The sequence below is a fragment of the Chiroxiphia lanceolata genome, chromosome 26, assembly GCF_009829145.1.
Source record: "Chiroxiphia lanceolata isolate bChiLan1 chromosome 26, bChiLan1.pri, whole genome shotgun sequence".
Classification (NCBI taxonomy): domain Eukaryota; kingdom Metazoa; phylum Chordata; class Aves; order Passeriformes; family Pipridae; genus Chiroxiphia; species Chiroxiphia lanceolata.
The window spans coordinates 1,985,091-2,011,042 of record NC_045662.1 but is presented as its reverse complement, the minus strand read 5'-3'; the positions used below and the strand labels follow the sequence as shown (position 1 = coordinate 2,011,042).

Sequence of the window (25,952 nt, the reverse complement as noted above, 5' to 3'; positions counted from 1 at the left end):
AGGCTTTTAACCCCTGCACTTGTGCTCCGTCAGCGCTTTGTCCCCTTTTGTCCCCTGCCTTGCAGGGTGGTGTGCTGGTGGTTGTTTTTTTTTTCTGGTTCATCTGATTCCTCGCTGGGAATTTTCGGATGATGTAATAACCTTGGTGGGAGGATGAGCGCTGGGCTCAGTGTGGTTGCCATCTGCTGGTCCCTGGGAGCCCTGCACTGCTGCCCGAGGAGGAAGAGGAGGGAGCGATGGTGTCACTTGCTACGAGGTCCCTGCTGCCAGCAGGGCAGTGCCAAACCACCAAATAACTCATTTTCTGCTGACAACTTTCTCTCTTGGCGTGTTTTTTCTCCCTTCAGCCTCTCCCCTCCTTCCACAGATGTGTGGGATGTGAATTTTGAGGAGAAAACAAAATATTATTAGCAAAGAGCAGAGGCCATTTTCCTAAAGTCTGACCACTCCAGTGGCTGGCATCATCCCTAAAGAACTGGACCCTTTCTGTTTTTTGGAACATGTCCCCATAAACCTGAGAGCTGCCACCACTCTGTGACAGCCCTTCTTTAGCAAAGGGATGGGGTTAAACCATCAAGGTACTTGGAGTGCAGCTGTCTTGGTTTTTTCCAGGGAGCCTGGTCCCCACTGCCAAGCTCCCTCCATCCTGTTTGCCTGCCTGGATCTGCTGGGGCTTTCCAGTCCTTAAAATTAGGAGGGAAATATTGGGAGAGGTTCAGATGTCAGCCAGCAGGGCTCGAGTCTCTGCCACTCGCCCTCTGAGGTGAAGAGTGAGGAGCTTTATTCCTTGTGCCAGGGCCTGGGAAGGTTCATCCCTGCTCAGGCCAGCTTCAAAGTCCCTGTGAAAATGTCACATGAGCTTGAGAGATGTGGGGGAGGGATATTGGTGCTCCTGATGCTCATCTTGGTGCTTTTAACTCCCACTTGTGTGTGTCCTGGTCCATACTGGGGAGGAGAGGCAGAGGGGTGACCTGTCACACCACAAATCCTGGTGTATACCTCATGGATGTAGATGGAGAAGATAAATTTACATCTCAGTAGTTTTCTTGATAACCCTGAAGGATTTAAGGCTTTTCCCAACTAGGATTTTGGCCCTTGGGCATATAAAAGGGAGATGGGTCTTAGAGGAGACTTAGGCAGTGGTGTTTGGTGCTCACATCTGGAGTGTGAAGCTCTGAGTGTGAAAAGAAGTGAGGCTGGAGTAGTTTGCTGCTCCAGTTATTGGTTTTTATTCCCTACCTTAGCCTGTCTGCGCAAGGAATACACAGAATAACCTCATCAGTGTTCCCTCTTTTGGCTGAGGTCAGAGTCAGGTTGTGTGGGATTTGGGAGAAACAAAGCTTGAAGAAGGTGAGCAGGGGTAGAGCCTGCCAGGGTTCACAGCAGCACAGCACACTTGTGCTCCTTGGAAGTGGCAGGATCAAACAGAGACAGGTACCCTGGATTACTGTGATCCATGAAAGCACAGGAATTCAGGCTCCAAATGCATCAGCTTCCCAGGTAATTGAGTTTATTCTCGGGTGGCTCCGTGCCCCAGGCAGGGCAGTTACTCCTGCTCTTGGAGCCTCTCAGTTGTGCTCACTCACACAACTTCCCGGGATTGAGGTGCCACATCAGGCAGATTAACATCCTACAGTACCTGGTTGGCTTTTGGCTTGACCTGGAATGGAGGATTTAAGCTGAATTTCTCTCTTCCAGCCCAGATTTGATGTGCTGAGATACCTCAGATTCTTGGAAGTCAGATCTGAGGTAGCAGCACCCTCAGGGGTGAAGACACATGGTTTTCCTGACAAAGGCTTCCTTCTCCTGCCAGGATATACTTGGGCTGTGAATCCTGTAGAAAAGTCCTTTTCTCAAAGAGCTGCAGATCAGAAATGTTGGGTCCTATTTCAGGTCCTTTCTGACCATGAGGAGGTTGTAGGCAACCCTGGGTCTTACAGTCAGTGCCTGTATGTTCACCGAGGGCTGTTCTTACTGGGGGGACTGGGAGAGGGTGATGGGACCACAGCTTTTTGTTGCACCTTTAATTTGGATTCCGTGTCCCGTGTCCCCCTGCAGATGTGCCGACGAGCCTGCACTTCCAGAGCATGTTGAAATCTCAGTGGCAGAACAAACCCTACGAGAAAACTAAACCTCCCAAAAAGCTGTCGCTCAAGCACAGAGCCCCCATGCCCACCAGCCTGGCAGACCCTGCCCGCAAGGACCGCCACAAGCTGGTCAACTCCTTCTTCACCGCAGCCAGTAAGTGTTGTCCCTGCCCAGCCTGGTACCCGACGGTCTGGGTGGAGAGAGGAGGAGGAGGAGGAGGACACCCTTCAAATTCCACTCTTGGGGATGAGGCAGTCCAGGGCTGAAGGTGAAGTGTGTGCAGGCAGTGCAGCTCAGGTTCATAGGGGCCTTTTCTTGCTCGGTGTGACCCGGGCAGTGCCACAGCTCGCTCAGCCCCGAGCTCACCCCTCCAGCACCCCGAGGGTGTGTGGAGCCTGACCTGTCTGGATTCCAGGAGCTGGTAAACTCTGCCCGAGCCTCCTGTGCCAACAGAAAGAGAGGTGAAAACAGGCGTTTCATAGCTCTTTCTCTGTTCCCCTCCTCAGAGCGCTCACATCAAAAATCCCAACCAGACAAGGCACACAGGCCGCCTTTAGACGATTTTTCGGCCGTGGCCAAGGCCGAGAGAGCGCCAGAGCGCTCTGCCCAGCCTGCTGCCCATGACAAAAAGAGATTGCGAGACTGCTCATCTGAGAGGAGTGAAGGTAGGCCCCCACGGGCAGGTGTCTCGGGGGGAGCTTGGGCTTTGCTGCACACCCAGCCTCTGTGGGGGCACGCACTGCTTTGGGCCGCGTCGCCACCGCAGCGACGCCTCGTGTGCTCTAACTGCTTCTTCCCCAGGGCCTGCCAGCCTGGAAGGTGCTTCTCTTTCCTGCAAAGAGCTCCTCAGCACTGGCCGTTTCTGGTGCACATGGTCCTCTTCTCTCCACCGCCACCCACCCCCCTGGGTGGGTTTTTGTTTCTGGCTAATGTGGTTCTTCCCTCTCTCCCGCCCTCCCCGTGCAGTGTTGAAGCACCACCCGGACGTCGGCGGCCCGAGCTACTTGTCGGCAGCTGTGACCCCCACCCCTCACAGCCCCATAGCTCGGCAACTGTCCACCTCCTCAGAGGGCTCAGCTCCTGCCAGCTCCACTTCCCAGGGCACCTCCAGCACCGCCGTGAGTATCCGCTGCCTTTCCGGGAGGGTTTCTGAGCTCAGCTCCATCACAGGGGCTCAGCCTTTGAGCAGTTCTTAGGCTGGACACTGCTTAGTGCTTCTCTCGCCGTGCTGGACCTGTCGGTTCAGCTGATGGTGGGGTTGCTCTGACGTTGGGTCTGCAGGCGTTCCTGGGCGGATGTTGGCTGTGCAGAGCCAGTGAGCTGCAATTACAGGTTCACCATCAGCTCAGGAACTGCTGGTGAATGTTCCTGTTCCCAGCAGTCTCTTGGCTTTGCTCCACGTCCAGGTTCTGGTTTCTGGAGTTGTGTGGGGATGCCAGGAAGAGAAGAGCCGAGCAGCAGCAGTGCTGCTGCTGGAACAGGGGGGGCTCCCACTGGGACAGCTTTCCCTGGGCTGTAAGTGGGGTTGGGATCACAAGTCCATGGTACAACATAATCTACATAATATTTCAATTATACACAAGCTTTAGCAGTTGCTTAACTCAGACCATCTTCTGAGGCACGCTCAGCCTCCTGAAATGCTCAAGGAAATCAGGGTTTGGGACCTTTGTGCAGCTGTGTGGGTGAGCAGGACCCCTCCCATGTGCCCCGGGACAGATCGATAGCAGAGCTCCTCCACCAGAGCCTGACCAAAGAGCTTCGTTAGCAGAAGCTCTTGATTGAAGGATTGAATTCTGCTGAGCTCACAAGTGTCCCAGTGAAGATTTTAATTCTGTCTGGCCACCCCAGTTGGTAGTTTGGGCCACAGCAGGGACAGTGGAGCAGGACTCCTTGAACCCTGAGAGGGAAACCAGGGTGAGTAAGAGGTGTCTGTCCCTGGCAGAGCTGAGGCACCACTTCCAGCTCAGTCCCTTTGTCCCTGCTCCAAGCTTGTTGCTGTGGGGTTCCAGGACCCGGCTGGGTTCCTTCCCTGTGGAATTCAGTCGTTGCATCACCAGCTGTGACACCAGCAAAGCACCAGGGTGTGAGAAGAACCCAGAGGAGCAGCAGTGGTTCAGCTGGAGTGTGCTCGGTGTTTTTGGGACAGCTCTCCTCAGCAGCTCGAGCACATCAAGGAGGCCTTTCCTTGGTTTCACACACCCACCTTGGTCTTCTCTCGCTGCTCTTTTGCTGCATTTTTACAAGCTCCTTCAGAAATGCAAAATGAAGAGACTCCCATTCCACGGCCGAGTCCTACAGGAGCATTCCAGGCTCCCTCCAGTGAACCAGATGAGGAGACTTCCCTTCCACAGCCGAGTCCCACAGGAGGATTCCAGGCCCTGGGCTCCAGGCTCTGGGCTCAGGGGCAGAGGTCCCATGTTCAGGCGTCGCAGGCGGCCGCAGGTTTGCGTGTGCTCCCCAGCTGATGGGTCAGTCCCTGCTCCTGGCAGTGACACACTGGGATTTGGATTCCCTTGCTGCTGTGGCAGTAGCTGCCCACCCACTGCTTCCTCATCCAGCTTCGTGCCAGCCCTGGGATTTGGCTGTGGCAGGTTCCCAACAGTTGGGTTCCCACATGTTCTACACTGAGAGCCACAGGGATCTGAGGAGTCGGAGGATGTGGTGACTCACAGGTGACTCCATGAGGAAGAGGGGCCCTTTGCATATCAGGATGGCCCATGAGGATTCTTGTCACTGAACCGTCAGCGCTGCTGTCACAGGTTTTTGGAGGAGCCAGGTGGTGGAAGAGCACCCAACATTCAACCAGGTTTAAGCAGATCAATGAGGAGCTTATTTCTCTCTTGGAACATTTATTCCAGTTGGAAGCACAGTGCAGATGGAGCTGTTGGGCTCCTGGTACAGCTGTCAGGACCAGAGATGAGCTCCTGTCTGACTGCTCTGCTCCTCCTCTGTCACAGGGTCACCTGGGGTGGGGCCCAGACCCTGAGCAGGGCAGCCATTCCCAAACATGATGGTCCTTCCTTCTTCCTTGATGGTTCCTCACCTGGCAGTAGGGAATTGGATTATATGGGACATTTTTCCTCTTGCAGGGTCAGTTTATCAGCTGGATCAGTGTCCTGACCCACCTGGCTGTGCAGCAACTGGTGCCAGTGTGGGGGTGGTGGCTGGAGCTCGGCAGCCCTGGCTCACCTTTTTTTGGTGCCTGCAGGGACCAAAGCCCTTTTTTGGACTTTCCAAGTGAAGGATTTTGGGACGGGAAGGGGACTTGGGGGACTTGGAACAAGCAGTAGGTGACCTCCATTCTGGTGGAAATTGCTCTTGGTTCTGAAGTGTCCATAGGTTGTACAAGGTCCTTTTTCCAGCAATGACTCCCAGTGACTTCCATGAATGACTTTCTAATGTGACAAAACCTACATCCCTTTCTCACGTGGTTCTTGTCTTCCCGTTGCAGCAGCCAAGGAGGAGGAGAGGAGAAAGTTCCTTCGATATCAACAACATCGTCATCCCGATGTCCGTGGCTGCGACGACCCGGGTGGAGAAGCTGCAGTACAAAGAGATCCTCACACCCAGGTACTGCCTGATCCCCCGTGGGGCTGTGGGAAAGGGCCTTGCTTTACTTATTCCTTGGGAATAAGGGAAAGTTTGGAAAACTGACCATCGATGGAGACTGGCTAAGTTAGGGAATATTTTGTTTGAGTGTCCCTGGGCATCAAGGTCAGTGGCCTTACTCAGGTCTCTCTGTTCAGTTCAAAGTCATCCTGGTTGTCCTCTTGTCCTGCTGCTGAGCCAGAGGTCCTGGAGGTTTCACAGCTCTGCGGGTGCCTGGGCTGGGTTAACCTTGCATTGGAGTCTCTTCCCAACTTCCCTCTTCCTTCCTCCTGGTCCTCCGTGCTCTCCCCAGGCCCGATTCAGAGCAGGGAGGGAGGGAACCTGTTGCTGAGCCAGAGGAAGAGGAGGAAATGCTGCAATCTCTGCTCTGCTTCCTCTGCCCTTGGCTTCAGCCGCACTGCAGACCAGCGAGGAGGTCTGGTGCTTAAAACTGAGCCTAAGTGTGATGCTCTTGGTCAGAGGGTTGTGTTTTCCCTTTCCCACGAGCCCATGTTGGTGGTGGGGTGTGTGTGTGCTGGTTCTGGCTGTGCCCTGACTGTGCCCCTGGTGTTGTTACAGCTGGCGTGAGGTGGATATCAGTGCTCTAAAGGCCAGCCCTGAGGAGGACAACGACGAGGTGAGAAGGATTTCGTTTCCCAGTTGATGTGGGACGGGGTTGGTGGTGGCTGAACAGTGTCCCCAGAGGGAGCAGACATGGGGACCTCGGCAGGGAACCAGCTGGTGTTGGTTCCTTTACAGAGAAGGCTTGAGAAGCTGGGTTAGCTGGCTGGGTACAGCTGGATCCAAGGTCTGATTGCTGCCAGGAGACCTCTCTGGGCACCAATCTTTTTGTGGAACAGTCTCATGAAGAAATCATGACCAGCCACTATAGTTATTATTAGTCACTATTTTAGTTAAATTGATAATGATATTTCTTTAAACCTCTGTGTGAGCACTTCCATTCTAGGATAAATGGCTTCCTTTGCTTTTTTAGTTCTTAATCTCTTCCTAAGCAGGCTGACTCAGTTTAACAAGGTGCTCTCACACTCTCTTTAAGGATATGCCTCCCTCCAGGCACTGATCTCTTTTCAGGCACCATCCCTTCTCTGTGGTGACCAGTGACAGGACATGGGGGAACAGATGAAGCTGTGTCAGGGCGGGGTTAGGCTGGATTTTGGGAAAGGTTCTTCCCCCAGAGGGTGGTTGGCACTGACCAGACTCCCCAGGGCAGTGGGCACAGCCCCAGGGCTGCCAGAGCTCCAGGAGGGTTTGGACAACGCTCTGAGGGACAGGGGGAGATTGTTGGGGTGTCTGTGCAGGGCAGGAGTTGGACTTGGATGATCCTTGTGGGTCCCTTCCAACTTGGAACATTCTGTGATTCAGTGATAAACATTTAAACCCTCGTTGTAGCTCACGCTGGGAAAACTGCACTTAGATGGTTGTTTGATGGCAGAAAGCTCTGAGCAAGCCCTGTGCCCTTCCCTTTCCAGGTTGAGGACTTGTCTGATTCGGCCTTCGCAGCCCGGCACGGGAAGTGTGAGGAGATGGAGCGGGCACGGTGGCTCTGGAGCACGAGCGTCCCCCCGCAGCGCCGGGGCAGCAGGTACGGCACCATTCCTGCCAGGGGGGTGCTCCTGGGGGGCTTTGTTGGATCAGCTGATCCATAAAAATGGTTTAAAGCTTGTGCTGCTGTTGGAAATTTTGGCCCCATCCAGCTGGAGGAGCGCGTGGGGGAGCGGGGCACAGTCCTGCTGGGGTGGGGGCGAGGTTACACCCCGGTTTGGTTGCCGACAGCTCTTGCACCAGCTGTCAGGATTCTGCTTTCTCAAGCACTTTGACTGCTCCAGAAGCGTGGGAGCTGCTGTGCCAGCCTGGGAGTCCAGAGGAGAGCACAAGGGCTGCGGGGGGCATTGTTGCTACCAGAGTAGGGAGCAGTAGCTGTGCTCACCCTGCCCCATTTACACACACCTTAAGTTCCTCTGGTCATGGGACACTCGATCCCCTCTCCAAAGTGTCTTTGTGAGTGAGTGTCTAAAACCTCCCATGGATCTCATTAGAAACCTGCACAAGAAGAGATTGGCTTTTCTCCATCCCCTTTTCAGTGGTTTGGTTGGTTGGTGCCGCTCTGTCCTGGGGCAGAAGTGCTGCTCATTCCCAGCTGGGTGTGGCTGCGCTGCCTCAGCCCCACGGGGGTTTCTGTTTCTCTCGGTAGTTGGGGTTTCTCCAGGAACTTCTGCAGGTGCCAGGGTGGCCTTTGTCAGACCCCACTGGTGCTGCTGCTGCCCTGTTCCTCTGTGCGATTCCAGCTGCGATTCCCGGTGCTCCTGGAGTGAGTGGGATGTTTTGGTGTTTCTTTGCAAACTTCTTCAGCCCATGTCTTACATCTGATAGTGCTTCCCCATGGCTTTGTTCCTCTGGAGACCTCTTCCTCCTGGAGGAAGGATGTTGGTACAAGGTGCCACGTTGGGTTCTGGCTTGCTCACTGTGGTGGATTCAAACTTCAGCTCGTAGCTTTAGGAATGCTGGGGGGAAAGGACTTGCAGAGGTCTCTGGTCCAGCAGGAGTCCATGTTGGCTGTGGCTTTGGCCATGGGATGAACACTTCCAAGGAGGGAGATTCCCCCAGAGCTGGGGCCAGTATTCCCACTGTAGCTTCCCAGCAGAGAGAGATGGGGACGAGAGCAAACCTGGGATGTGGTTTGCTGTGTTTGTGCCAAGAGTCTGGCTGAGTTCAGCTTGGTGTCATCACATCCTGAACTCCACCTTGGCAGGGTCCTTGCTCAGGTCCCTCAGGTCCCATCCTGGAGTTGCTGGTTGTTCTCTGCAGTTGCTTTAGTCCTTCTTTAGAAATCTTTGGAGCCTGTCAAGGCCTGGCAACTTCTTGTTGCTGTGATTGAGCCTGTACCTTGCTCCTTGCCTATGGAGCACCTGGGCCAGGAAAGGCCAATAATCACTGGGGTAAACTCACTTAGTCTCCCTTAAATGTCCCTCTCTGTGACCTTCTCCAGCAGATCTGTTGGGCCTCCTGAGCTCCTCCTGCCTTGTGGACATCACAGATTGGTTTGGGGTTTTTTGTGCAGCAGCTTTTAAGTTGCATCTCAATTCAGCACAACTCAGTCTGGCTTGGTGCAGTGCAGCTTTTTAATTAGTCTAATTTGGTCTGTGCTTGTATGTTCTGATGGACATTCTGACCAAGATCTGGAGTCTGATCCTTGGTGGTCCTCAATGGCCTCTTACCTTTGCAGTTCATCTTGGATGTGGGGACTCAGTTATGTTTCTGTGTTTGTGGGGTTTTATCTGGAAATCTGTGTCAGGGCTCAAACTTTGTTAATTCTTGGTTAAAATCTGAAGTCTTGGGGTTTCACTGTGCTCCTCCTACCCCCAGCTGCTGAATCGCTGCGTTTCCAGCGTCGCTGATTCCCCACACTCGGTCCCTGAGCTGCTGCCGGGGGTCACGTGGTTGTGTGGAGATGGGAAATACTTGGAAAAACCAATTTTGAAGTGTCTTAATTTCATAGGGAGCTTCTCATGGCAGTGTTTATGCAACACTGGGAGTGTAGGAGATGTGTGGGACACGGGACCTCAGGAGAGCAGCATCAGTGCTGCAAAGCTGCACCAGGACAGAGCTGGGCCTGGCTGGGTTTGACCTCTGGGCTGTGGCATTCCCTACTCCTGTGCTGCATCCCTGGGCTGTTCCCAGCGGGGTGGAAGGGATCTGGGGTGGCAGTGGGGGAGCACAGCTGTGCCCGTGGCTGGGCTCTCATCCCTGCTCCTGTCTCAGGTCCTACAGATCCACGGATGGACGGACAACCCCCCAGCTGGGGAACCCCTCGACTCCCCAGCCGGCTTCCCCCGAGGTGGGCAGCTACCACCCCCACTTGGAGCTGTCCCACAGCCACTCACCACGCAGCCCCATCAGCCCCGAACTGCTCTGTGCCCCCCTGACCCCCCTCTCCCGGGACTCCCTGCGGCTCCTGTCCAGCGAGGACACGCGTTGCTCCACGCCCGAGGCCGGCCTGGACGAGCAGGTGGGTTCTGGCTCCGCCCAGGGCAGGGGCAGCCCCAGGGCTGAACCCGGTGCTGGGATGTGGCCGTGGGGAGGCAGCTTGGAAAACCCGCCCATGGGAAATGCCGTGGGAATGCTGGGCCGGGTGGGATGCAGAGCGTGGTGTTGGTCAGCACAGGCAGCAGGAGGCTTTTCCAGCAGCTGGCTCTGTTTGGAGCTGCCGTGTCCTCCATGTCAGAAGCTTCCCAGGTGCTGTTCCTGGGGCTGGGACACAGCGCTGGGAAGCTGCTGCTCCCCGGAATCGCTCCAGGAGCACGGGCAAAAAAGCTTTTCCAGCGGATTCCCCAATGCCTCGGTTCTCTCCCCTCCAGGCCGTGCAGCCCTGGGAGCGACGCACCTTCCCGCTCTCCTACGACCCCCGGACAGAGTGCGAGGACCAATCCGACCCCCAGGACCGGTTGTCGCGCTGCACCCGCCGCACGTCGGGCAGTAAATCCTCCCGGGAATCCGATGGCACTTCGGCTTCGCCCAGCCTGGCCAGCCTCAAGAGCCGAACCCCGCTGGCCCCCCCTCCCTCCTCCTCCTCCTCCTCCTCTTCCTCCTCTTCCTCCTCCTCCTCCTCCTCCTCCTGCTCCGCAGTCCTGCGGCCAGCGCACAGATAGAGACACACGGGAGACATGAGCAAACCAACACACAGAACTAACTCTTGGCATTAAAGCTTCCAAAATCTGCGTTTGATATTCAAACATCCTGCCGGGAATTTTCACAGTTTTTAGTGAATTTAAGGAGTTTAGAAACTGTTTTTGTTTTCTTTTTTTTTTTTGTTTTGTTTTCCTTTTATTTCTTTTTTTTTTTTCTTTCTTTTTTTTTTTTTCCTTCTCCATGTTTCCTCGTCACATGAATGAGCCCCCAAATTCCTCCCAGTGGAGTGAAGCCTCGGGAGGGGAGCAGCCCACCAGACCCCCTCCCTTCCCTCCCCCCTCTTAGGTGTATAAAACTAGAGCACAGGATTTAGCTGACTAGCAGATTTCGGGGATAGTTTTTCCCAACAAAAGGGTGTCGTTTTCTCTTAACCTGCTCCTCCCCCCACCCCCCTCCCTGAAAGGTTTTAGTGGAGTGAAATTAGTGGTGAAAAGTGATGTCTTGGGATTGCAACCTTCACTGTCTGGCTGTGCCCACCTGCACTTCCACCCTCCCGCGTTTCCCTCCCCCAGGTTGTAGTTCCAGGTATCCCGAGGGGGGATTCTGCCCCTCCCTGATCCCCCCTCTGCCCCCGGGGCCACCTCCCCCTTCCTTCTCCCCAGGTTTGGAGCAGCCCTTGCTGTGCCCGGCGGGGGGGGGGGGAAAGGAGGGACCTTGTGGCTGCTCCAGCTCTGCATGGAAAGAGTGGGATTTGGGAAGCAGTTTGTGTCCACCTGGCGTGTTTCGAGGGCAGGGAGGGGAAGAGTCCCCGATGCTTTGAGCAGGAGCAGAATTCCCGGGGTGCTTGGATGCCCTTTGGGGATGAGGCTGATCCAGCTGGAACCGCGGGGCTGCGGCCGGGGTTGGGAGGGTGGGAGGAGGCAGGGATGAGGCAGGGAGGAGCCGCCGGGAGCGCGGGATGAGGCCGGGATGAGGCAGGGCCGGGGTGGTTCCCGCAGGGGGGAGATGGGAGAGGGGAAGGGCAGGAGGCGGCTCCGGGGGGTCGGGGGGTCACCACAGCTTCGCTCCACTCCCGCACGGCCCCGGCTCAGGGGTCGGTTCCGTTTCATTCCCGGGGGGTCCCTCTGACAGGTATTGGAGTTTGAACCCGAGTTCGCTGTCGTCCCTCCCCCGCCCGGTTCCGCACCCGCAGTGACTCCCGGGTCCCGCACACCGTCCCCATCTGTAACGCTTTCCCATCCCGACGGTGTGGCTCCTGGTCCCTGTCCTGTCGCTATAGCATCGTGCCTGTCTTATGTATAATCACATCACCAAAAAAAAAAAAAAACCAAAAAAAAAAAACAAAAAAAAAAACGGGAAAAAAATTACAAGGACTTTTTTTTTTTTTTTTTTCCATTTTGTAATCGTAAAGAAATAGTCGCTGAACTGCTTCATGGTCGGGGTTTTCACAATTTTCAACATTATCTCGTGGTTTTGGTTCTGTTCTAGTTTAAAAGGATCCGTCATCGTTTCTTTAAAACAAACAAACAAACAAAAAACCCAACAAACAATGGCGCTACCATATCCCTCTGCAGAAGTGCTTTTCTATTTATAAGGTTGAAAATTCTGAATAACCCTTTTAGCATTATAAAAACCACACACACACACACAAAAAAAACCCAACCCACCTTGTATTTTGTAAATATTTTCTTTTCCTGCTTTGAGCTGTGTAATGTCCTTGTTATATAGAAATGCTTTTCTTCCGAGAAGCTGATCTTTGTTAATGTCTTGATTCTGTTGGCAAAGCACAAATGTGCTTATAAAAAAAAAAAAAGAAGAAAAGATTAAAAAAAAAATTAAAACGGAATATTCCATGTGCTGAGTGTGCAATACCAGGCTGGGATGGGGAAGGGGCCCTTCGGCGCTCTCGGATCAGCCCCTTCCCTCCCACGCCACATTTCAGTGGCCTCTTCTTTCCTCTGTGATGTTATTTCCCAGCTGTTGCTCTCGGTGAGAGGAGGAATTGTCCTGTGGGAGCTCTGGATTTGGGCTTTGCTCTGGGGCAGGTGATGGAGGAGGACCAGGGCTTGGTGGTGCTTCCCTGGGACAGAGCTCTGCTTCCCATTGCTCCGTCCAAACACCCAGACTGGGGTTTAATTTTCGGTTTTGGGGTTAACTCAGTGCTGCTGGTTCACACCCAGGGACTGTTGGTGGGGAGCATTTGCCCCTGGGGTGGGATTGCTGTGAGTTCAGTGTTTGCAGGAGGTGAGTGGGGGGAGGCAACTTCATGGGTGCTCCTATAGTCCCAAAATAAGGGAATTACACTCTGTGCCTCGTTATCCCCACAGATGGGAAACGGGAAGGTGCCACTTGATTATTAGCCAGGAGATCAAAGTATGGGCATCACCAGGTTCAGTACAAGGCATTAATGGGGCAGGAAGAATCCAGCTGGAAAAGCAAACGGTGGCAGGAGCAGCTGTGTCAGGCCGGAAAAGTTCTTCCACCCTGCATGGGGCAGGCGAGTTCCTGAGGAAGGTGCGGAGTGAAGGGACCTTGTGGTGGCCTCCTGAACTGCAAGTGGTTGATTGGGCATGGTGGGATTTGGTCAAAGACTGGGCTTGGTAATCCTGGAGGTCTTTTCCAACCTTAATGATTCTTAATGAAAGCTGCAGCCCTGAGGGGCTGGGTGGGGCTGGAGTTGGGGAATGTGGCACTACCAGGACCCAAAGCAGCCCCTGGCTGTGGGGGCAGAGCAGAGTTTGGTCTTGCTCCACCTCTGAGAGTGTCCTGTCCACAGTCAGGGAGCAAAAATAACACTTGGGCTTCCTGGCTGCTGGGGCTCTGCCCTGCCCACCAGACACCCCTCTACTTCCTGCACCCCCCTGTGCCCCAGGGAGAAGGGTGGGAACTGGTACTTGAAAAGTGAAAACTAGTCCCTGCCTATCCCTGCTGCTCCCCACCAGCTGATCCTCCAGCCCCGAAGGATCAACCCAAGAGGAGGGACCACCCCCAACTCCCCTGTCCCTGCTCCCCCACGGAAAGAGGCGCCAATTGTCGTTATCGTAGTAATGACTTTATTTCCAAATTCACTTTTACGGCAACAGTGTAAACCAGTTGTTAAACACACGATACACTATGGACACCCACAGACAGAAGCTAAGCTAGAATGATACACTGAGATCAAACCTTCCCATCCCTGCCCCGGCGCAGCGCGGGGGCAACGGAGCCTGCCAACGCCACACAGGCTGGCACCGACCTTCGCTAACAACCAGATCCTTTTTGGAGTGCAGAAATAGGATTTTTTTATTTTTTTTTAAATCAGTGCCGGTTTTAACCCTTTTCAGACCAAGATGTGTGTGGAGTAAAGGAAAAGCTGGGGGTCAGGCTGCTCACGGGGACCCTCAGGCCTGGGTCTGAACGCAGGGTCAGGGCTGGGGACGTGGCTCGGGTTGGTGGAGGGGGACAGCGGGCGACGAGGTGGATGGAAAGGGCTGTCCTGGACCCCCCCAGCCCCCGGGAGGGGGACGGCAGACGGGGCTGAGGACACTCGCAGCGGGAAGGGGCTGCTCACGGAGCTCGGCGCACACGAAGGACGTCCCTGTCCCGGGTGCTGCTGTCCCTCGGGGGCTGCACAGAGGGGCTGGGGTGGCACAGGGCAGGGGCAGGGTGGGCCAGCTCAGCTACACCGTCCTGCAGCCCAAAAGGGATAAAGGGGGTGATGCTTTCGGGGTTCTCCCACTTGCTCGTTTTACAGAGGACAAAAACCACGGCGGCTCCTACAGCGCTACAGAGTCGGGGACAGAGCACGGCTACAATCATGAGTCAAACTGAACGGAGAGAGAGAGACAAGCTGGACGTGGTGGTGTTGCTGGACCAGCCTCTCCCCAGCAGTAAAGCAGCTCCTGGGGCTGCAGAGAGGAGGGTTGAACCCCCCGAACAGCCATCCCCCAGCCCCAGCCAGGCATCCAGCGGCCCCCGAGGCACAGGGCGCACGAAGGCGGGGTCTGCAGCTCCTGCAGGATGGGAGTGAGTCCTGTCCTGGGAGGAATCGCTGCTCTGCCCAGGAACAGCTGCTCTGCAGCCTCGGTGGCACCCAGCCACCTCCCCAAGGACAACCAGGGCCCCATGCCCCAGCATGACCCTCTGCCAGCCCCGTTCAGACCAGGATTCCGGCCCTTGCTGGGAAAGCGTGGCTTTCCCTGCAGCACAGGTCCTTGGGGTGCACAGTCTGGGGCCCACACGGTGCCCCCTCTGCCCTCACCTCTGCCAGCTGTGCCCCTGGAGCTCGGCTGGTGCCTCTGGGGACACAGGGTGGGAGGACACACACAGAGCTGCACTGGTGGCATCTCAGCCTCTTTGGTTGTAGAGGGAAGGGGCAGGCAGGGACGGTCACAGGACCCCCTCGTGCTCCCCCGGGAGCCACAGGAACAAAGTAGCAAAAGAAATAAGCGGCTCCTGTCCCTGAGCGGTGCCGGGGCGGTCAGTGCTGCGTGAGGGACACTGGGAGGGGTGACACGCTGCCAACTCAAACCCGGGGAGCGCCCGGAAAGGGGGTTCAGTGCCAGGGAGCAGCCGCTGGAGCCCCGAGCTCAGGCTGGGGGAGCTGCTGCACCTCCCTTGCGCCTTCCCCGCGTCCTCCCGGGGGCTCCTGCGGCTGCCACCGGCACAGCAGGGCCACGGAGCTGCCACCTCCGCCATCGCTGAGCTGACCTTGCAGGGAAAGAAAGAGAACAACCCAAAAATGTCACAAGCTGCACCCAAAATCCAGGAGCCAACCCAGCCCTGGAGCTGTGAGTGCCCCTCACCCAACACCCGGGGGGGCTGGGAGGAGGTGCCCGGCCCCGGGGAGCCCAATGCAGCCCCCGGCCCTCCCCGAGGCGTTGGGGCAGCGGCTCTGTGCCCACCTCCCACCCGGCAGACATGCAGTGCCGGGCTGCCCCGGCACAACCCGGGGCTGGCACAACCCAGAGCCCGGTCGAGCTGCCCGGACCCCCCGGCTGGGGCTGCGGCGGAGCCGGCGCGGGGCAGCTCAAAACTACTTACAGCATTTATTATTTTTTTTTTTTTTAAACACATGCTCGTTTATGAAAACAATCACCCTGGCACGGTCCAAGCATATACAGACAATCTACTCTACGACACGAGGGGCTGCCAAAGGAATGGGGGAAAAGCCTCTACTCATCCACTCAGCGGTTCCAGCACAGCCACGGAGAGGGGAACGGCCGTCGGGGCCCCTCCGCAGCGGGTACCCCGGGGTCGCCTGTACTCCAGCTGCCGGAGCTGAGGAGCGGGGTTGGGGGGTACCTGGACGTTATCTTCAGACACATCTCGGCTTTCGGAGATAAAAACAAAGGTTTCTTCCAAATCAGCAGGCAAATTTAAGGCAGGGAGGGAGGGCACCTCCCCGCAGTCCCTGGCTGTGCACCCAGGACGCGCCCGGCCCTCAGGCCAGCACGGCCATCCTCAGGGGGACGAGGGTGGGAAGGTCACAGCCCCTTCCCCGAGGGCCACCCGCTGCCCCCGGGCCGGTGTGGGTGCTCGAGTCAGCGCCGTGCGGGGGCCGTCCCCTCGGGCCCCCTCCCCGGGTGGTCCCGGGCAGGGCTGGGACAGCGAGGGACGCGGCAGGGAATGAGGGGGAGCGTGGGGACAGGGACGGGCTGTGCGCTCCGAGGAGCAGGGGGAGAGGAGGTTTTGTACCTCATAGTGTCACTGATTTTGAAGTCCTGGAGCTAGAGCTGAATGAACAGTAAAAGCAGGTTAAATCATTACCCAGTTAGGGACGGGGAAGCAGCTGTAAAAGGAACAGAGGAAGAAGGCCAGATTATTATTTTTGTTTTCTTTTCTTTTTTTTTTTTTTTTGTTCCTTTCCTTGTCTTCTCTCCTGGTCGCCGCCGTGCCCCGATCACAAGCCCTGCTTGGCCAGCGAGGCGGACACCTCGTCGGCTAGCGTGGCCAGCTGGGGGGAGTCCACCAGGTTGATGCTGCCGGTGGAGGAGACGTTGCTAAGGCGGCGCGGGGGAGGCATCTCCGGAGATGGTGGGGGACTTGTAGACGATTTCGGCGCCAGTGGTCGGTCTTGGCTTTGGCGTTCTCGCGGTAAGGTCAGCTTTGTGGGTCTCAATCTGCGAGGAGAGGGGAGGGCGGTGAGGGGGGCACGGCCGGGGGGGGCTGCTGGGACCTGCCACGTGCCTGCTCCAGCACGGCCGCTGAGAGGTGGGAGGACAGCTCAGAGCACTGAACCAGTGTCCCCCAGTCCTCGGGGATGTCCCTTCAGTCCTCGGGGATGTCCCTTCCAGTGGCCTGCACAGGGAATGGGCCACAGCCGGAGGGGATCGCAGGACCGGAGCATCTCGGGATGCTGCAAAAATCCTCCCCAGGTTGTGTTGGTGGGTCCCAGGACTCCAAGGGCACAACCTGGGTTACTCTCACTCCCCCAGCAGAGATTTTTGGGGGGGGTAGAATTCCCATATGGTGCATGAAAGCTTCCCCTTAACCCACAGAGCTGCTCCCAGAAGCCAAACCCCTCTCCGGCGAGCGGAGGTGAACTGGACGGGGTTTGCTACTTACTGGTGCCCTCCCCAGCCGAGTGCAAGGCTGGGAGCTGGCTCTCCATGAGGGTGGGCGGCTCCAGCACCAGGGCCTGGAGCCCAGCGGGGTCTGGGCTCAGGGTCCAGGTCTTGTCTTCCTTGCCTTTCTCTCTCTACAGGTGAAGAAACCCGCCCAGGGCGGTGGGGGGCAAAAAACGCATCAGCAACAAAAACCACGACCCAATAAATGTCAGCCAGAAGGAAAAAAGACCAAAAATATAGAAAAGAAATAGAAAATTGTGGAGAAAAAGATCTGAAAAACAGGGCCATTCACTGACTCATAGGAAGAAGAGTGGCTGCCCTTGGAGCCTGGGGAGGAAAACTCTCCAGGTAGTGCCAAGGGAGAGCACAGGCACTGTGGCACAGCACGGAGCACCCCGGCTCCCCAGAGAACACCCACTGCCAGAGCAGCACAGGAACCAGAGTTCAGCTTGAGGAGCTGTGGACGCAAGTCCAAGCCTGGATCTGTGGTCACACAGCAACGAGGGGACTTGGGGACACAGGAAATGCTGGGGAAGGGGCAGCCGAGCCGCACACAGCTGCTCTGTGTGGAGGGTTGGTGGGGCTCAGCTGTGTCCATCCCCTCCCCGTGTTCCAACTGGAGCAGCGCTGCCCAGGATGATCCTGGTGTGGATAGGAATGGGCTGGAGAAGGGAAAGCAATCTGAGGCCGCACCTGAACTCGGTTACAACCACAACCTCCTCCAGGTGTGGGTTTAGGCTGTGGTGGTGATGTCACTGCTGGGTCACACCTTTGCAGAGAAATCCTCTACAAAGGGCAAGCCCTTCAAACTATGGCCCAGTGAATGTGCTGGGATGTGACAGAACTGTCACAGTAACCACAAAACCCATGGCAGAGGCTCAGGGGAGCACAGGGGAGGCTGATGCGCAGCAGAGAGAAGGGTAAGGAAGTCAAGCGGTCCCACAGTCAGAGGCCGGCTGGAGGTGAGAGCTGGGGGTGCACAGAGAACATGTGGCCAAGAACAAAGTGCCAAAATACAGGAGCTGAAACAGAACCTTCCTCCTCCCATTGAGAAAAAAGTGCTCGAAAACAAGCAAGATAAAAGTGCCTTTTTTTTCCCCCGGGGAGATTGACCCTGTCTGTCCCCAGGCTGGAGTCTCAGTTCTGTGCTTACCTGATTGTCCTCACTCCTGCTGTGGACTTGGTGGCCTTGAAGCCAGGCTGTGGGGGTTGTTTACTCAGCTAAGACTCACTGAAGTTGCCATCAAAGCCTCAGTGGGAACAGCTCACCCCAAATTCATTGTTTCCCTGACCTGAGTGGCTTTTGTCTTTCAATTTAAATACCCTCAAGCACTCCCCCTCCCTACACAGAGCCCTCGGTTAGGAAGGAGAGATCACCTTCTGAAGGGCCAGACTGCTGCAAAGTCACCTGTTCTAATAAGCTGAGCTTTAAATGCTCCACTTGCACTGGGATTCCAACACCTCTGCAGCTCCCCGAGCTGCACACTGCACTAACCCAGAGTGCACAGGAGCTGCTGGTGGTGACACTCCTTCATGAGAAAGGTTTGAGACACAAACACGAACTTCAGAGATGGCAGAAAGAGCAGGAAACCACAGCAGAGGCTGTCACTGACACCCAAACTCATCCGGGCCAGGAAGGGCCCAGCCTGGAATCCTGGCAAGCTCTGCCACAGCTCTGCTCCAGCAAACGTCCCTGGGCTGGGACAGGCAGCCCAGGAGCCCTGAGCAGGACCCTCTCCAAGCCCAGACTCCCACCATCTTCACTTGCACAGCCAGACACAGCAGAAGGTGTCTGTTCCAGCCCAGTGCCCCTTTACCTTTTTATTCCTCCCTCAGGGACGTGGCTGATGTTATCTAAGGACCCGATTTTCGATTGCACCTTATCTTTGAAGTCCAGTTTCTCAGATTTCACCTCCACCTGGCCACCACCTGGAGTAAAGAGCAGGGGGTGGGTCAGCAGCCAGGTCACTGAGGTCTGAGCTGCTCCAAGGAGACTCAGCCAAGCCCTCTGAGGCTGAGCAGAGGGTGAGGCCCAGGGAAACAGCAGCAAAAGGGACCCCATGATGATTTGGGAAACCCAGGAGTCAGGGCAAATAGGAGTCAGGGTAAAGAGACCTACCAAAGGATGCTCTGCAGAGCTGGCACACACCCCAATGTTTTACAGAACTGAGGGCAGGGAGCTGACCTTGATCCCCCAAACCAGCAGCCCCCCCTGTTTATTCCTAAATACGTCTCACTTACATGGATGTGTTGGCACAAAGGTATCCATGGATCACAGAATCACAGAACAGTTTGGGTTGAAAGGACCTTAAAGCCCATCCAGTGCCACCCCCTGCCCTGGGCAGGGACACCTTCCACCAGCCCAGGTTGCTCCAAGCCCCGTCCAACGTGGCCTTGGACACTTGCAGGGATCCAGGGGCAGCCCACAGCTTCTCTGGGCAACCTGTGCCAGGGCCTCCCCACCCTCCCAGGGAGGAATTTCTTCCTAATATCCAATCCACATCTACCCTCTTTCAAATTAAGGCCATTCCCCCTTGTCCTGTCACTCCAGGCCCTTGTGAAAGTCCTTCAGACGACACCAGATCCCTCCCCTGCTCTGAGCACTTGGGCAGACAGGAGCAGGTCTGGCAGTGACAGAGCTGGGAACAGCATCCAGCGCTCCAGGGCTCACTCTGGTGCTCCAGTCACTGCTCCACCTGCCTGCCCTCACTCCCTGCCCTATCCCAACCCTCTCTCCATCTCCAGACACAACACAGCACAACCCACCAGCTCCCAGGATCAGCACAGTGCCAAAAGGTACCTGGTTTTGTGATGGATGTTGCCCAGGGAACCACATTGGATGTCACATGGCTCAGGTCGACTGGCTTGTAAACGATTTGAACCTGCCCGTGGGAGAGAGGAAAAAGGGATGAGCTCATTGCCAGGATGGACTGGCTGGGGAGGGGGAGCACAACACACAGCGGCACCTGAGCTGGATTGGAGGGAAAGGACAGCTCAAACCCCAGGAAGATTAATGATACAAAAGAAACCATCATCAGAAATGGGAGATCATTAATGCCCGTGTGCAGTAGCCTCTTAACATGTCAGCATGCACGAGATCACCTCTCCACAGAGGGGGGAAGTAGAGGCAATTTTAAAGTGCTCAAGTGAGAGAGAAAGTGGAGTGGTAATTAATTAAGATTTGCATACACATCATCCAAAAGGAGGAGATATACCAGAGAGGAAAACATAAAAAATAAATACCTTTTCTGGTGTAAAACATAAAGCTTATGTCCACAAAAACTGAAAGAACAGAAATGATCAATGTGCACAGAACTTTTAAAGAGTGACCAAAATATGCATTTCTGAAAAATGCTGTAACGGAAAATAAGGGTTAAAAAAACAGGGGGGGGGAATAAAAAGCAAGAAAAGCCTAAATATCTGGAGATCACATCGTAAGAGATTAAAATGTTATAAAATATCCAAACCCACAACAGCATTTTGTGACATTTATGCTCTGTTTTGATTTGCTCGTCCCGTTACTGCCTCAGACAAGGGCTGCAGCAATTCACGGACCCCGCCCCGCTCACGGACCGCGCGGGGCCGGCGGCCTCTGCCCACGGACAGCGGGTGACACGGGACACACACACAGGAGGGACAGCAACGAGGGGCTGGTTTAGTGCTACGTTAGCAGGTAAACACCACACCGGGAACAGCGGACGGGCCGCAGAGGGCTGGGAGGAGCCCCCGGGACGGCAACCACGGCACACACACGGCAGATACGGCAGGAGCAGGAGACCAAAAAGGGGGGAGGAAACATCCCCGGAACCCCACAGGTTACCTCACACCGGGGTTTGGACCCACACCTGGGTGTGGGTCAGTTGTTGCTGGAGTCAGTGGGGCTGTGCAGGAGAAACTGGACCATCAACACCTCGGGGGTGGTTCCCACGCACTGGGGAGGGTTTGGCTCTCGGGGATAGCCTGGATTTCACAGGGAGCATGTGCTGCTCTCCGGGTTTTCTCCAGCATCACATTTGTGCTGCTCTCACACATCTCAGGAAGGATGTGCCAGCACCAAACGGAGCTTCAGAGAGGAGCTGACTCCTCCCCTTCCAGCAGCCTCTGGACCAGCACAGAGGAATCATCACAGCCACTGCTCTCCATCGCACCCGAGAACCCCGTGCTGACTCAGACCCCAGGGGAAGGTGCACCCTCCAGTCCTCATGTTGGCCCCATCACCCTCAGAGCTGGGTGCTGGATTGTCACACCCCTGAGAAACACTCCCCCTCCATCACAGAGCAGGAAAAGGATGGGAGCAGATCTGGTCCCACCAGCACAGAGCCCTGTGCTGACCTGCCTTGTCTCCGATGCTCACGCAGACCAAAAGGCACATTTGACAGGAGACAGAGAGTGGGGGAACTGAACCCCCAGGGCCTTGAAGCAGATTGTGGACACAGACACGGAGACAGAGTTGGTGGGAAGGTCACCGTTTAATGCACTGGACAAGACAGGAGCCCAGAGTATGGTTGGAAGGCAGGAAAGGGGACCCAAAAAGGCAGCTGGGGCCTTCCTAATCCCAGCTGTGACCCCCAAAGGGCCTACGAGCAATTCAGGCACCACCTGAGACCTGGGGACTGAAAGGCCTCCCATTTCCAGGGTAAACAATCAGCAATTGGAACATTCTGCTCTCACTCCAGTCCCTTTTTTGACAGACAGGACTCCATTATCCCTTCCCATCCTGCTGGGAGCAGAGAGGATCCTCCCATTTAGCAAGAAAGGAAAAGGGGACAGAGTAGTTTGCCTGGGAAACCAGTGCCAGAGGACCTGGGGATCCCACCTCTCAGCATCAGAAGTGCTTTTTGCCTAATGCATCACCTGCTCAGAGCATCCATGGGCTTAAAATCCAGGTACCCAGCTCAGGTAGTGACAGTTCCCCTGGAAGCAGGGATGGCTGGGCAGGTGGTCCCTGGGGTTTAAGATACAATGGCCATCAAAGCCTGGGGGTTTCTTGTGCCCCTCTCCCAGAGGAGCCCCAAGGCCCATCCCTGCCCCAGGCAGCCCGTGCAACAACGTCAGCTCAGGGCTTTGCTCCGAGAGCTCCCAGAGCTGCTGCAGCCAGGCACAGATCACAGGCTTTTCAGTGCTGGCAGGGCTGGGGAGGATCACAACCCCCAGCCAAAAATCCAGATAATTCTTAACCCAGTTCAGCTGCAACTGCTCGCCCACGGTGTGAGCTCTCCTGGAGGAAGGGACGAGCTCAGCACGCAGTGCTGGAGCTCAGCAGCAGCCACAGCACAGGGGATCCGTGGCCAACACCAGCTCCCATCAACACCAGGCAGCACAGCCAGTGCAGGACTCCGGGTGAAGAAGAAGACAACCATGGAACTGCTTCACAGGTGTCTGGGCTCGCAGAGCAGCTCCTCTGGCCCATGAAGGAGCTGCAGAATGACACCAAATTTGAGCCAGAGGCTGCAAACCCAGCTGTTGTCCCTGCGAGCGTGTGCCAAGCCCTCTGCAATGCACAGTTTCTCAGGGAGGGCGTCCACAGAGATCAAGGAAAGCCATGAAAAATCCATGGGGAACATCTGAGATGCTCCCTCAGACGGCCACAGACCAGGCCCCCACAGACCACGGTCGCACTCTTTGGGGTCTTCCTTGGCCCGTCGTCTTTCTTGGTCCCAAACTGTCTCCAGCGAAACTGCTGTAAATCCACCAACCTCTGTGGAATCTCTCCAGGTTTCTGGCACAGTAACTGAAAGCTGAGTCCAGTATTTATCTGGGAACAGCTGGAAATGCCAGCGTTCAAATCAATTAACTCAACAGTACTTTAGGCTCAGCCTCCGTGGGCGCTGCTGGACACATTCGTTAGCAAGGAGAAGCTTAATATTTGCATGGATCATACTTGCCTGATGGGAACGGGCAGGAACCTGCACGTTCATCTCTTGGGCAGGATCATGTCCAATTTAGCAGCACATTAAGCAACGAGGGCTGGGTCTGCTCATAAATTTACTCGTCTCCTACATCACTGTCTGCCAGAGCCCCCATCCCACAGACAACGAGGCTTTAAGCCTTCCAGGTAGTGCCAAACCCTGGAGTTACTGGGATGTTTTGTTACAGACATGGTTTGGACACGGGGCAGTTAGTTCTGTCCATGGCAGGCATGTCCAGGACTTGTTAGGGTTCATCTCACCATGTCTTTCGGGTTAATGGGGTTAAATGACAGCACGTCCCCAATGGCTATGTGACAGCAAGGTGGCTGCAGATAGCATTGGTGATTAGTGTAACAACATGCCACTAAAATCAGGATTATCACAGTGCATTCAAAGTGTGAAGGTACTCACACTGCCTCCGCCCGGGATGTGTTTGATATTATCCTTTGAGCCACACCTTGATTGAACGTTGCTAAAGTCCAACTTCTTATTAACAATCTGCACCTTTGGTAGCCAGAAAAGAGTCATTGCACGTCACCAATAGCTATCTGATGGCAGGATCGCTGCAGATAGCATTGGCAGTTTAGTGTACACAACATGCCACTTATAATAAGAACTATTATAGAGCATTGAAAGTGTGAAGGTACTCACACTGCCTCCGCCCGGGATGTGTTTGATATTATCCTTTGAGCCACACTTGGATTGAACGCTGCTAAAGTCCAGCTTCTTATTAATAATCTGCACCTTTAGTAGCCAGAAAAGAGCGTGAGAAACAACGTGACCATCTGCAGCTTGACCATGTGTTATATCCCTAAAACCAGGAACCTGCCTTTCAGTGCTGAGAGCAAAAAGGAGAATCTCTGCCTTGCTGCATGAGGATTGGTGTACTCATGGGCTGGAAACTGAAGATGGAGGAGGGCAGGTTATAGCTAGAGACTGGATAGTGATGCAGCCCTGGTTCCCAGGCCACAAACACCAGCCAGAAATGAGCTCAGCTCCTTTTCTTTCACTGAACAGAACGGGGAACTTGCTGGGCAGCAAACCCGCTGGAAGGCACTGAGACTCCACAGTGCTCTGAGACTCAGCTTCTGCAGAGCCTGTGGAAGGAGGAGGGATGGAGCTGAGAGAAAACTGCCTGCCCAGCCCCAGCTCCCGTGCCTGGCATCCTGATCCCCCTCTGGGACAGGCACACCCGGCCTCGGGCAAACAAGTGCTGCTGGCCATGCTGGAGAGCAGGAGCTGCGTGTCCAGCACTGGGAAAAGACGCCTGAGCTCTGCTCTGCACAGGGCTCACACTCCCTCTACAGCTACCAAGAGAAAGCAGACACTGCCAGGGATGCAGTGCCATGCCAGGGATGTGGCCCCATCCCAAGGATGCAGTGCCATGCCAGGGATGTGGTCCTGTCCCAGGGATGCTGTTCCAGGCCAGAGATGTGGTCTCAAGCCAGGAATGCAGTCCCACATCAGGGATGCAGTGCCAGGCATGCAGCCTCATCCAGGGATGGGGCCCCACACCAGGGATGCAATCCTAGGCCAGGGTTGCAATCCCATCCAGGGTTGCAGCCCCATGCCAGGGAGGCAGCCCCACACCTGCAGTTTCCTTAAGCCCTGTGGGATGACAGGGGCAGCCCAGCCCACTCCCCAAAGGCAGCAGCTCTGTGGCATATTCCCAACACCATCTCCATGGGAGAGAGGCTGGAAACAGCTCGGTGCCACATGGAAACCACGTGCCACACCAGCTACACCCTCCAGCCCCAAAGCCTTCCCTCCACACATGGATTTTTGTGCTAATGAAGCTGGTTCTATTTCGGGCTTGTTTCTCCCCACTTGGCTGTGTAAGGGCAGCTATGTTGGAGTGACCTCCTGCGTCAGCTATTCCAGGAAAAACGAGGATAAAGATTGTCCTTGCTCCTTCCCTCACACACTCTGGAGTGGCTTTACAACCTACACAGGTGTAAATGCAGGTAACAACCCGCAGGCCCGAGCCTGTCTGAAGCACAACCCCGTGAGAGGGACTATCCTGCAGTGTCACATCCCTCAGCCCCAGATGGCCCCGTCCCTGAAGCTGGCTGAGCAGGCACCTCATCTCCATCCCAGCATTCCATCCAGGCCTGCTGCTGCCAGGAGAGCTCCCTGCTATTCCCTGCTTCTCCAGCATGAGAAGCACCAAGGCTGGTATGTGCCTGAAGCATGATTTTCCAGATTCACATCAACTAACCCCGCAAACCACGACCCAGTTCTGCTAGACCAGGCTTTGCCAGAGCAGCACTCGGTGATCCAGTGACAACAAAGTGCTCAGACCATGCAGAAACACTGGAGGAGACATGGCTTGGCTGGCTCCTGGTGTGTTTTTCCCCTGCTCCTTTGCTTCCCTAGGCTGGGGTCTGGAATCTGCACGGAGAGCAGGCTCCAAACCCATTTCTGATTTCAGCCTCAAATCAAACTGGTGAGATCAGCCCCTTCTGCTCCAGCTGCAACCATTCTGAGAGCAGCCTTGTGTCCTACAGAACCCCCAACAGAGCACCCAGCCGTTCTCCCCTGCAAAGAGCAAGGAATTGTCCCAAATTCAGCTGCTCCCACTCTTCAGTAACAACAACAAACACGCCTGACAGAGAAGCAGAGAGAGAAAAAAAAACCAACTTGTAAAAACTGGATTAAAAAGAACGAGTGAATAATTTAACCAATTTCCAGTAAACAGAAGGGTTCCTTCTAAAGTCCCAGGAGAATGGGGTTTGTGGGGGTGGGAGGAAAATCCCATTACTTGTGCTAAGTGGGCAGGAGGGTTGAGGCCCCAAAAAGGACACGTGCTGCTCTGCCCATGACCAACGGCCCTGCCCAGGCTCCAGAGCCCCACTGGATTGTAGCACAAAGCCAGTAAATCTCCAGCCACGGCAGAAAATGCCCAGGAGGCCATGGAAAAGCAGGCTGCCACTTCCAGGGGTGCAGAGGAGCCATCCCAAAGCCTCCCCCCTGTGCCAGAGGCAAACGTTCAGAGCCATTGGAGGTCACACAAAATGCAATGTACAACACTCAGGGAATGGTTGTTGTGGCTCTGCAAGGCCTGTGAGCCAGGCAGTGTCACCCCAGGGCAGGCAGTGTCCCCTCAAAACAGGCAGTGTCACCCCTGGGACAGGCAGTGTCACCCCCAGGGCAGGCAGTGTCACCCCTGGGA

General features: G+C 55.5%; 2 protein-coding genes across 4 annotated transcripts in view; one reads left to right on the top strand and one right to left on the bottom strand.

Moving 5' to 3' along the window:
- The window catches only part of KANSL1 (KAT8 regulatory NSL complex subunit 1), a 100,704-nt gene extending 88,538 nt beyond the window's left edge, over positions 1 to 12,166 (top strand). For 2 of the 3 annotated variants that reach the window (XM_032711447.1, XM_032711448.1), the window contains exons 8-15: positions 2,059 to 2,241; positions 2,595 to 2,753; positions 3,055 to 3,206; positions 5,540 to 5,658; positions 6,256 to 6,313; positions 7,167 to 7,279; positions 9,457 to 9,703; positions 10,053 to 12,166. In XM_032711447.1, the coding sequence (XP_032567338.1) occupies positions 2,059 to 2,241; positions 2,595 to 2,753; positions 3,055 to 3,206; positions 5,540 to 5,658; positions 6,256 to 6,313; positions 7,167 to 7,279; positions 9,457 to 9,703; positions 10,053 to 10,343 (1,322 nt within the window). In that variant the 3' untranslated portion in view covers positions 10,344 to 12,166. The remainder of the gene's footprint in view (positions 1 to 2,058; positions 2,242 to 2,594; positions 2,754 to 3,054; positions 3,207 to 5,539; positions 5,659 to 6,255; positions 6,314 to 7,166; positions 7,280 to 9,456; positions 9,704 to 10,052) is intronic. The other variant, XM_032711449.1, reaches the window with a different exon arrangement.
- Positions 12,167 to 15,336: 3,170 nt separating this feature from the next.
- Positions 15,337 to 25,952, bottom strand: part of LOC116798538 (microtubule-associated protein tau-like) — a 47,840-nt gene continuing 37,224 nt past the window's right edge. The window contains 9 exon segments of the mRNA XM_032711035.1: positions 15,337 to 16,318; positions 16,320 to 16,367; positions 16,369 to 16,406; positions 16,870 to 17,002; positions 18,367 to 18,400; positions 18,689 to 18,804; positions 19,677 to 19,708; positions 19,711 to 19,753; positions 23,432 to 23,524. Of these exon segments, the coding sequence (XP_032566926.1) occupies positions 16,205 to 16,318; positions 16,320 to 16,367; positions 16,369 to 16,406; positions 16,870 to 17,002; positions 18,367 to 18,400; positions 18,689 to 18,804; positions 19,677 to 19,708; positions 19,711 to 19,753; positions 23,432 to 23,524 (651 nt within the window). The 3' untranslated portion in view covers positions 15,337 to 16,204.